The following is a 12,538-nucleotide window of genomic DNA, read 5'->3' as shown; positions in this document are numbered from 1 at the left end:
ATGAAGCCACCGGAAGTTGGTTTGTTGACATCTGTAGCAGATTCGCTGTTTCAGGCAGCTACAGGAATGAATGTGACTGACGCGCACGGCGGTGATCTGAGTCGAGGTCTGGAGGAGGTTCCCGTTTTATTTGAAGGACTGGCATTTCATACTTTTCAGGTAACGATACTTTAACTCGCTTTTCTCTCTATTTGAACACGTTTGAGCATTTCAAAACACTGCACCGATATTTTAGCCGCTATGTTTAGCTAGCTTAGTGTAAGGGTGGTTAAAATAGAAGTAGTTCTTGCCTATTAATGTGGTGACACTAAAACTTTAATTAAACGTGTTGTAAGTTAAGACAAACAGCAACGATACAGGCCAATTACTATTTTTCCTAGTGGTGTTTAGATTAATCATGGGACATCGGAATTTTTAATTAAACTTGGTGGGAACACAAAAAACATAACATAAAAAGCTTTTTAAAACATCTCAGATTAACTGTCCTGTGGATATGTAACTATAAATAAGTAGTACGTAGCTGTACAATATATGGACAAAACCGCCTGGGCAACTTTTATACACTATGATCCTCAGCACTTAGTGACGTGGCCTGTCACTTAATGGCGTTAGTAAGTTCCTAAACCCTTGCACTTTGCAGCATCAACACTACTTACAGTTGATCATGGAATATCTTTAAAAGAAGAAATTTCAAGAACTGACGTGTTGCAATGATGGTATCCTGTTGCAATACCACACCGGAATTTATTGAGGTCTTTACAAAGACCCATTCATTCACAAATGTTTTTAACAGCAGACAGCATGGCTAGAAGCATGATTTTTATACACCTGTGGTCATGAGATTCAGATATTAAGAGGTAGTGTCCAATACTTTGGTCCGTATAACGTATTTTGGATGAGACACACACAAAAATATGCAAATATAATCAAAATGTGAGCACTAATATTCCCTCCATTTCTCAGAAACTCGTCCTTTTAGTTTTACGTCAATGCTCGAGCCTGTGCCAGCTGTCATAAAGGCACAGGTACAACATGAACGCATAAAATAGTGTTTTTAGTTTGCTGTAACAGGTAGCCACACACCATTATCCAAAAGTAGTCATTAGCAATTCTAATCGCTAATGCTGCCATCAGCTGTTTACTGGGTGGTTAATATTTTAACACCTTGCAATTATAACACTTCATTTCAGTCTTGACACAAATGAAAAACTAATGTTACTGTCTGTGTGTCTTGTTTAAACCGAAACTGCTGGAACTACATATTTTTTAATAATAAATAAAGGGCCAGTAATTACCAGGAGTGGAAGGAAAGTGTTTTGGTCAAAATGTAATGATTAAGCCATCGTTAACATTAGCTTTCAAAGTTGAGTTCAAGCTTCATATTCACCACGCATCATACGAACAGTTGTATTCAGCCAACATGAGTGTTTTTATTATGTTCTAATCATCAGAAAGCTCACAAGATGTCCGAGTGAAGTGCCAATCACCGTATGTGTAGGTTGTTACATTACACATTTATATAGTGTACATGCTTATTAGATGGAATTTGAATACATTTGTATTACACTGGAATTACTTCTACAATTCCCCTCCCCTAATATTGACTTTGTGGCCGTGGCCTCGATGACAGCTCAAACTGAGATCACAAATTAAAACTGACGTGCAGTGAGAGTGGACTTTGAATCACAGCTCCTCTCTCTACCTTCTGTTCATGCCCTGTGCAAACATGGACATAAAGTAGATGCATGCCAAAGAGATGTATGGTGGTGCTGCTCCAGGTCACCAGTGTAACTCTCATTTATATGATTTTGAGTGTTGATACCAATGTTATGTTATTTTAGAGTTTCAAAAAAGACTAATACTGTGTAAACGGATCAGCCAAACAAACAGAAACAATGCTGTAATTCATTTATGCCATTTAAAAGATGAGTATAAAAGTAACCGAGTGATCTAGAAAACCCTCAGTGTCAAAAACCTCCTAAAATCCTGGTGGTTTTTAGCACTTTTAAATGCAACACATTGTTTTACCAACAGATGGCAGCAAAGCATCACAGCCACATTACCAACACGCAGTACAAGAAATAACTGCCTCCTAAACTTCAACTCCTTACTCGTGATGCTCCAGAGGACATATTATGATTGTGTGTGTGGATGTGGTTGTTAATGGAGGTTGACAGTTTTCAGATACTTAAAAGTCTTGTATGCTTAAACAAACTGTCCAAAAAAAACAAAAGAATTTGATTACTATCTGTGGATTGTCTTCTTCATCTGTATTGTTTTACACAATTTCCACAAGTTGTTGTTTTTTTTGTTTTGTTTTTTAAATTGCAACGCTCATTGTATCTTTATGTTGTCTTTCAGTACTCTCCAGATAACGTTCAGGGGCCAGGATCCACTGAAGACCCCAGTGAAGTTACCCTTCCTGGATGCTCCTGCCTTTCCCACTCGTGCTGCATTGACAGCTGTTCCTGCCTGCAGACCCATGGCCAGACGTATGACGGCACAGGCACGCTGCTCAACCTCAACAGAACAGACTTGGGTTTCTGCTCACCTGTATTTGAGTGTAATGCCCTTTGCACCTGCAGTGACGATTGCTCTAACCGGGTGGTGCAGAGAGGGCTGCGGTTTAGGTTGCAAGTGTACAAAACCCGGGACAGGGGCTGGGGAGCCCGGACACTAGAGAAAATCTCACACGGGGCATTTGTATGTGAGTATGCAGGGGAGGTGATCAGTTTTGAGGAGGCCAGGCGCCGACAGCTTGCCCAGAGGTCTGAAGAAAATAATTACATTATCGCTGTAAGGGAGCACGCGGGCACGGGCTCCGTCACTGAGACGTTTGTGGACCCCGCCCAGGTGGGAAACGTGGGTCGCTTTCTTAACCACTCCTGCATGCCCAATCTGGTCATGGTGCCAGTGCGTGTGCACTCTGTAATTCCCAGATTGGCGCTGTTTGCTGGACGGGACATTGAAGCTCAGGAGGAGCTGACATTCGACTACTCAGGAGGATACAGTAACCAGCGTCCTGCAGAGCTGCTGCCCATGCAAAGCGATGGCGCCGCACAGGCCAGGAGGACAGATGGACTCCAGAAGAAAGTGTGTCGCTGTGGTTCCAACAACTGCACACAATTCCTTCCTCTGGATTTATCCATTCTCAGCTGAAAGATTACTGTAAAACAAGAGACCTTCAGCTTTTCTTTTCTTTTGTTCTGATGCTTATTAATTCATGTCTTTGTGTTCTTAAAATCTTCATTAATTCAGCTGCTTGTTAGCACAAGACAACGCAGCATGTTGGTGGCTCCATGAACACAATGAGCTGGATGAGTCATGTCTGTGCCCATCTCTGCTTCCTTCCTGTTTGGTCCCCTGAGTGTCTGCTGACCTGCCACTGTCTTAATGCCGTCTCCCACTAACTGCGAGATGATGCAATGAAAACAAGAACAATTAGATTCTTGCTGACATTCTTATCTGTTCTTTCACTTGTATAATCTATTTCATGTATTAGGACAGGCTTGTTCCCAGGTGATTTACAGTCTTATAGTTATTGTCCTGTCCTGGCCCATTTCTCACACCATACATGATTCTGGAAGAAGTAGTGAAGTCATTTGCACTGGCAGGTGTGAAAGAATGATGTTTAATAGGTTTCCTTTTATAGTCACATAGGATCGAGATTGGAACCTCTGGTAGAGCTCAGTGCAAGTAAAGACGTGAGATGTTTTATTCCAAAAAGGAAAACTCACATAAAAGGTGATAATTGTCATTTGTCTCCATCTGCTTGACATGTCTCTGTTGTCGTTGTGCTACACAGCCACCTTTTATAGATATCCTCAGCTTCTCATAGCACTCAAACCTCAAGAGAAGTGGGACCAATTAAAAAGAGCCGCGGGGTATAGTTTATATAGAAACAGACCTTATTCCCCTGTCGGAGGGGGGGCAAGGTGTCCCACTTAAGTGTGACCATTCTGAAATCAGAACCTTCTCTCAATCTGCCCCATTTCTAGTCTAGACCTGCTTTCATCTTATTAATATCCACATCTGGGTTAATTAGGATGGAGACCATGTTTCATCCAGAAATGGGACCAGTACTCCAGCCACAGTGGGGCTGAGAAAGACTAGCGGCAGTGGTGGTGGTGGTGGAAGGAGTGGCAGTCTTCTGTTAATTGGAGACCGCTGTCAAGTTGATTGGTTTTCGTGTCACCCAGTGGAGAAGCAAAGTGCCGTATCAACCTATATTCCTTCCTCTCTTAGGGTTACCTGGAATTCTTTCTGTTCGTTGAGCCTAATCTGATCCACGTTCAAACTTAAAGGAGTCATTTGGATTTCTAATATTTTTCTTCCAAAGAGTTGGATGAGAAGATCCCTTGCATCAGTCTGGACATTTGAAAAACACCCCAGCTTTAAAGCATTTTTAAAATGTGCTAAATTAAACTTTGGGTATTATAAAAAAAAATACACAACATGTCTGACACCTCCCCTGTCTGACTCCAGTAACACAGTACAAATGTCCAGTGTTATACAGCAGATGCTAACATGTAGCATGTAGTCAGAAATAGCCAGGCAAAGTGTCTGGATGCTGCTGAGCCTGTGGCCTTGGACTCAACATTAACAGAGAAATGCAGAACAGGAGTAATTGTGCATATGTAACATAAAAGAGAAGAGTGTACAAAGTTATACATCATATTATATATCATTTGTATAACTCGTGTGTGCAGCATCTGCTATGTCTTTAGTTTAAGGTCAAGTCCTTAGAATTCTTCTGGTCTTTTCTTTGTTTTGCCTTTGTGAAAAATTAGATTCCACTGTCAGTGCAAACAAAAAAAGACAAAAAACAAAAAAAAGAACAGAGTGTAAGAAGAAAAACAATCGGTCTTCAAAATCATGACTCATGTCATTTTATTTTGAGTCAATGTCCCTGGAATCCCCATGGCAACCGGCTGTGTGTACAGGCGGTGGTTTGGACAGCAGCGGTTGGTTCGGAGGTGCACGATGGATGAGCTCAAATCCTGGCTGCTACATGTATGGCTCCTTTCCAGGGTTGTCACCTAGCAACCAGCAGTTAATCACATGAGGTGAACTTCCCTACCAGACACCCTCCCAGCTCCCTCCACCAGTCGGGGGAAAAAAATAAGCCAAACATGCTTTACAGTGCCATGTCACTGTGGGACTGGATTTTGACCGTAGACTGCAGTCATTGTTTCTGCATGTGTGTGGTAGCGGCTTGAATCAGTGTTCAGGACAAATCAAGAAACTGGAATGTCCAAAAAATTCCACAATAGGATGACGTGCTGTTTCATACCAGTGTGACTAAAATGTACTCTTTTGGATCTTTTCGAGAATTTTTGGTATTTATTTTATGAAATGTTACTTGGATATCTGCATAAAGAACTTCTGCTAACATAACTTCAAAGTGAGACTGTGCAACCTTTGACAGTACACATTCTTTTTTGTAGCGGGTCATTCATAAATTAAATAGCTCTGAATACTAAAAACATGCACTACAGCTCTATATTGGGTTTCTATGTGGTGTCAGAATCCTAAATTGGGAAATTTAAGAACATGTCAAAATACAGCATTCAAGTTATTGCTGTGTAACTGAAATTAGTTAACCGACTCCAAGAATTTATTGCTGCGTTAGAATGGCGCAGATAAACATGTCATGGGTTATCGCTGAAGTAAAACAAAAAGCAAACACTGTAGCTGGGTAGATGGCATGTTTGTACCTTCCTGTTTATGATCTTTGTTATCTCAGAGTGCCTCATGATGATGGATTTAGTAACGGTTAATTCATCATAGAAATAAGTTTCATGTCTTTTCTGTAGAAAGTTCAGTGACAATTTTAACACTGTCTCTTTTGCAAAGGGTAAACAAGCAGTTAGTCACCATACTTAGCATTAGGACAGAAAATGGCTTCCCGCAATGCACTATTTCTTCTTCACTCATCTCTTTGTCACTCTGTGTTTATACAAAACTCTGCTCAGAATCAGAAAGGGTTTTATTGCCAAATGTTGAGCAGGTTTACAACATTAGGAAATTGCTGCGGTACTTAGTGCAAACATACTGTCATATAACGCTTAAATAAACATAAAAATAAGAATTAAAAGTGCTAACTAGATAGATATATATACATGAGTGCAGGTGATGATCAGTGCCAAACATGGAATGATGCAGTGAACACAGTGTAGGGTCATGTGTTAGGGGTGGGAACAGTCATACGGTTATTGTTCATGAGTCCAACAGCAGAGGGGAAGAAACTGTTCTTATGGCGAGAGGTTCTGGTGCGAATGGACCGGAGCCTCCTGCCTGAGGGGAGCAGGTCAAACAGACTGTGTCCAGGGTGAGAAGGGTCAGCTGAGATCCGAGCTGCACGCCCCAGTGTCCTGGAGGTGTACAGGTCCTGCAGAGATGGGAGTCTGCAGCCAATCACCTTCTCAGCAGAGCGCACAACACGCTGCAGTCTCTGTTTGTCCCTGATAGTGGCTCCAGCGTACCACACGGTGATGGAGGAGGTGAGGATGGACTCGATGATTGCAGTGTAGAATTGCATCATCGTCCGTGTTGGCAGGTTGAATTTCTTCAGCTGCCTCAGGAAGTACATCCTCTGCTGGGCTTTCTTAATCACGGAGGTGATGGTGGGCTCACACTTCAGGTCCTGGGTGATGGTGGTATCCAGGAAGCGGAATGAGTCCACAGAGGTGATGAGGGTGTCAGTCAGGATGATGGGGGGGAGTGGGGCTGTGTGCTTCCTGAAGTCCACAATAATCTCCACTGTCTTCTGGGCATTCAGCACCAGGTTGTTGTGGCTGCACCCGGACACCAGACATTCAACCTCCCTCCTGTAGGCAGACTCATCCCCGTCCGAGATGAGTCCAATAACGGTGGTGTCATCTGCAAACTTGATTAGCTTGACAGACTGGTGGGTGGAGGTGCAGCAGTTGGTGTACAGGGAGAAGGGAGAATCATTAGTTATGTTTAATTCTTCGCTCCCTTCTTCCACGAGTCTTTTGTCCTGTCTCTCTCCCCTCACCCCCAACCATTCCCAGCTGATGCCCCTCCCTGAGCCTGGTTCTGCTGGAGGTTTCTTCCTGTTAAAAGTGAGTTTTTCCTTCCCACTGCTGCCAAGTGCTTGCCCATAAGTTGGGGTTTTCTCTCTGTTATTGTAGGGTCTCCACCTTACAGAATAAAGCAGCTTGAGGTGACTCATGCTGCGATTTGGCGCTATATAAATAGACTAGAATTGAACTCAGAGATGAATAGAAGAGTACAGTGCTGTCAGAGCACTCAGTCTTCCTTTAAGAACAATTCTTCATTCTTCTATATAATATGTCTGTTTTCATCATGACACCTCTGCTTCACTGCCCCCACTTTGATTTGGCCTGATAGGCTTTACCTAAATGTCTTGCCTGGTGTAGCTCGAAAGGACAAAAGATAAGGTACACCTTGATCCTTATGTGAGCAATGCATCACATTGATAAAGGAGCGAGACACTATTTAAGGGTGAATGAACAGTGGAGAAATTACAACTGGCAGTCCATTTGTTCAGAAGTGGGGCACCTCTCTGATGAGGGAGCAGATGTCCTTGTCTTGAATCCCGCAGCCAAATCAAGGGGAAAAGAAAAAATGACAGATATCTGCGGGGCCTCATATGTCAAAGGCATTTCAAATTCCAGTTTGGGACACATTTTAAAACTCTTGACTTTGTTGTTTCAGTGTTAAGAGAAGACATATTTTAATCTGCAGTCTCTTTCAACAACACGTCATTAATTCTAATGTGTTTTAAAGAACTTGACAACACCTGACTAGCTGTGCTCTCTCAGGTTGTAGCAGAACACATAAAACATTGGCCTTTGTGCTGACATAATTGTCGAATGTGTGAAATAAGTTGTTTTTTGTTCTCATTGAAGCCATCAGAGCAAAGTATCTCAACGTTCAATAGGACTGCTGGCTGCTCTTCTAAGGAGTCACAGTAGTTTTTTTCCTTCCCTCCCCCTGTCGTGCTCTGATCTAGCGGAGTAAATTGCAATTTGCAGTTTCACTTCAGTGTTAAAGGAAGGTAGCGTTAAAGAGGGTTTTCAACGTGGCTCCTCCCTTCACAGATGTGAAGTTAAATTTGGCCCAGGGCACCTGCAGCAAGCTCAGCAGGAAGTTCTGGAGCCCAAGAAGCACCCGCCTCCACAGCTGCACTCAGTACTGATCAGAACACCACATATGTGCATTTTTTCTACTCTTACATACAACAAGTTGTTAACCAGACCTGTTCTTTGGAGTGTATTATTACTTTAGGAAATGCTTCAGCGAAACGTCACACCATTATTAGTGTGACTTAAATTGAAGGGCGACTCTTGAAAGGATGGATATCAGTTTTAGAGAACCTGAAAATAACCGGTTTAATCACAACCTCACTTATGCCAAGGATTTCCACTGATATAATCACTGTCATTATTTTCCACTGCAATCACAAGCTTTGCTTAATGACCCGCTGTTTCACAGGTTTAAACGCTTGGTTGAGCAAGAGTGCGTGTCGGCATAAGACGACTCATCTGCAGGCTATTACACTTAAGGATATTTAAATCATGTGCAGCAGTTCACTGAAAAATATAAGCCCCAGTTCCATTATTGGTCTTGTCATATCTTTCCACCATATAACAGAGACTAAGTTTAGTAAGCTGCTACTTTATAGCATGCAGTGAAAGTGAAGCTGGAGTCCTCCCATCCTCCTGATCCTAATGATTACCCGTCTTTAAAACAGCTTATGGAACATGTTCTCCAGGTTAAATAAGTGACTTCAGACCACTGTCTCCTCCTCCAGATATTGTTTCCCTCAGTGGGACTGGGTCACACAGGAAACTCTGCTAACGTCCACCTGTGCACATCAGACGCCTGGGAGACATATGGATACGGAGTGTCATATTGATTATGCCGTAACCAAGGTGACGTGGTGAAGTGATCCTCTGGTCTGGGCACATTGCTTTTGAAGAGGAGACTCATCGGCCATGAAATATCCAAAGCACACTTCTATCTAGATGCTATCAGACTCACTGTTACATTTTTTTTTTAGAGTGAGTGGGTTACATTTGCTATAAATTGAATATAGATCCAGCACAAAATGATTTTTCTTATATGAAAAAAAAATCACAAGGCCTAATTAGAAAATCTCTGCAGCTGGTCTAATCAGACTATTTCCATTGGGGATATGCAGGCCATTATACCAGCATAATTATCTGGTATTTTTAGGGAGGTAGATCTCTACTTTATGCCCCAGTGTCTTACTAATACCTGTTGTCTTACAGGCTATAAAATAGCTAGGATCTGTATTTCTTTACAGCTTTGAGATGAAAAAAAATCTCTTATCTTATCTCCTTCTGGTTAATTATGTTCTCCTATTTCACTTCTTTTGCTGTCATTGGTCAACCACTAAGCACGTACAGGAAGCTTCCTCCGAGCAGCTTGCTTTCATGCATCGTTGGGGCTGCCAACTACCCTGCTTACCACTTGTCTGCATGTGGTTCTGTGTGTGCAATCTGACTAAAACTGAAGTACCATGTGTGGACTCGACTCCACGGGGGTGTGATGTCATTCACAGCCTGCATACGTCACGTACTGAAAAAGGCTGGGAGACCAGGAGAGGAAAGCAGATTGTTGTCTCTTTTCAGACTTTGCAAGAAGATCCTGTGCTCAGTTAGTGTGTTTTTACACCACATTTGTTTACGGCACATTTGTTTACGCCATCTGCCGCACAGTTGTGCATGTTGCATGCTGATATTGACTAAGCTATTGGTTTAGGAAGTCCAATAAAAATAATTTCCGTTGGGATTCAGAAGTAGTATTAAAAAAGCACCAGGAGTCAGCCAACCTAAAACAGAAATGAGCCTTTATAAGCTGATGCAACAAACTGAGAAACACAAAGCAAGAACCTGGTACAGGAACACTGGAGAGGCTACACAAAACAGGGTAAAGAAGGGACTAGTACATGCACACACATACACACTGGGTGACTGGTGATTAGGCATAGGTGGGAAATAAATACGTGAAGCTAAGACAGTGGGACAGGCAGTCATGGAGGATGGAAAGGAAGAAATAGTATCACAACAGGACACATAATAAAACATGCCGTCAAAGTAAAAACAGGAAATAACTAACTTCACTTCTTAGTGTTAGAAAATACCACTGCAAGAGAATCTCGAAACAAAACCAAACAAAGAAGTATAACAGGAACCATGACAGTGAAGTTCTACCAGTATTCTACATTTAGCTTGAAATTGCTAATAAGTCATTATCTGTGGTTCTTGCTCCCAGTGGCTTCAGTGTCCCAGATCCACAACACCAATAAGAGAGTGATAGGGTTACAGAGCCCTCCTTTCCTCCTTTTTTCAACACTGTAGAGCTGATGTGGACTTGGGAACTTAACGTTATAACAGTGAACACTCTGTCACCAAGAAATGATCTAAACTGAGCTGTTGCCTTTTAATATATCTTTTCCTCAATTTCCCCTATTTTGCTTGTATACCATCATTTCTGATGAATGCAAGGCTTGGTTTCGCAAGCGTGGCCCACACAGGGCCTATCAGAGGCTCAGAAGAGAATACTACCAGCCATTGTGCCTACACATTGCTGTAAAGGGAAGGCCTGGAATCTGCATGAGAATACTCGCTGTAACACATGCACAATGATGAGTCTCACAATCTCTGCTCCCACACAGATGGTCGCTGCATTTTGTCATCCCACTGTCTCCTTTGCACTCCCAGCATGCAGATGTTGTATTTGCTAATTTGATAGTCATTTGTAAATTTAGTGCATCTCCGTCAGCTACGAGATGAATCACCCGTCCTTCCAACCAATCTTGGGTTCTTGTCCACGACCCTTAAATTACACGAGAGATCAAGCTGTCTCCACACCTATCCTGCCTCATATCTATCTATACCGCGGAGTCTGTTGTGTTCATGCATCCTATGTGTGAGTGTGTGTGTGTCTTCCTGGAGCACGTGACTTCTTCACGTTAAAGGAGGCTACTAGAATTAAAACGCTGACCAAAGGAACCCAGAGAATAAAGAGGGCACTGTGTTAACCAAGCTACAAATCAAGCCATTTCTGACATCGTTTTCTGCAATTCACAAAACACAGCAGCAGTTGTGTCCAGTTTTATATTTATAAACTTCCTCCCTAGCCAGTCGTCTGTACAGTGTATCCATGACAACTGAGTACTCAGTGATTTGTGTTCAACTTCACTTAATGTCAAATTCAACCAAAGCTTCTAAATATTTTAGAGTAAAGAAAGGTTAGTGTCTGATGTCGTGAAGTCCTGACAGTGATGCTGAGAGACAAGTCACCCACCTCCCATCTGTCCCCCAATGATTCGGGCCGTCTGTTTTTACATTGTGGTTTTTAATGCTCTTTTGATCGAGATTGTTTCATAGTTGGGTAACGATGATGGATTGGACAGCCGTTAAGCTGGAAGAGCAATTCACTGTACAGAAAGTGACGTAACACACGCAGTAATAATAAGTGGTTTTGTACAAGTAGACTGCGAGATGTGGTCAACACAAAGAATACAGAGCATAAGAGCATGAATATCAGAGGGGTTTTGGCCTTAGATAGCTCTACTACATAACAACATGCAGCCATTTACATCTGAAAGACCCCAATGTGTGTGTAAAAAGCAAATGTGGAATGTAGAAAGTGAAAAGAAGCACTTTTATGGTAATGGACACTTATCCAACCCCATTTAGTCCTCTTACAATCTCTCCACATCCGGTAGCTAAGAAACCAAATCAAGAGCTAATTGATGGGCTTGGTTAATACCACTGGGCCCATTTTTGGGATGAAAGTGCTCTTTCTCCTCGTACATCTCTTGCTTCCTCATTGAAATTGCAATTATGACTCATTATGAATTAATCAAGCTTTTAAGGATTTTCAGATATTCGTGTTTTGGAAGAATTGCTAGGATCACTTTAAGGACTTTCTCCTTCCTATTTTTTTTATTAATCTTTGTAAATTTGGCATCTGGCAGTGCTTACAACTATTTCAGTGCACAGAAGAGTCTGTTCCAGTTCAGTAGCCTAAAATGACACACTGTGGTTTTACTGGGTCGCTGCAAAAAAAAAATAAAAAAAATAGATCACTCAAAATTGACTGAGAGAGACTGAGGTTGTGAGGTTGCCAAAGCTTACCTTACAAATTTAAAAACTTGTTGGCAAGTAGGCAGGTCCATCTCTGTTTCTAGGATGCATAGACCATTTAATTTAATGGAAGCAAAGCAAATAAATACATTACAAACCCAGGAATCTGACTGCTTGCGACTGAATCAGTGTTCCTGACAGGAGGCTGCCCACACAATGGATGTCTTTATCTCGTGTCCTTTCACTTTGGCATGCACAGCATGACCCCCTCTTTACAAGGCAGTGTGGTTGCCTCTGTTTTTGACATCATATACGTAAAATAATGTAGACACTAAAAAATCAAACAAACAAAAAAACAAGTCACATGGATGTGACCCCCCCCCAGAGATATGTTTACTAGTCCAGAACACGTGTCTATGGGTTTTATT

The 12,538-nt window shown here is 42.0% G+C and overlaps 1 protein-coding gene across 1 annotated transcript; it reads left to right on the top strand.

The window, feature by feature from the left end:
• On the top strand, positions 1-3,757 carry setmar (SET domain and mariner transposase fusion gene). The gene is made up of 2 exons (XM_026168873.2): positions 1-159; positions 2,362-3,757. Exons 1-2 carry the CDS (start codon positions 1-3, stop codon positions 3,157-3,159), a joined length of 957 nt encoding a protein of 318 aa, XP_026024658.2. The 3' UTR covers positions 3,160-3,757.
• The last annotated feature ends 8,781 nt before the right edge of the window (positions 3,758-12,538 follow it).

This window comes from Astatotilapia calliptera, chromosome 5 (assembly GCF_964374335.1).
Source record: "Astatotilapia calliptera chromosome 5, fAstCal68.1, whole genome shotgun sequence".
In the NCBI taxonomy this organism is placed as follows: Eukaryota; Metazoa; Chordata; class Actinopteri; order Cichliformes; family Cichlidae; genus Astatotilapia; species Astatotilapia calliptera.
This window is presented reverse-complemented; position numbering and strand designations above follow the sequence as displayed.

Coding starts and splice junctions, on each gene's coding strand:
- setmar (XM_026168873.2), top strand. CDS start 1: ATGAAGCCACCGGAAGTTGGTTTGTTGACATCTGTAGCAGATTCGCTG. Junction 160..2,361: donor TGGCATTTCATACTTTTCAG/GTAACGATACTT, acceptor GTTGTCTTTCAG/TACTCTCCAGATAACGTTCA.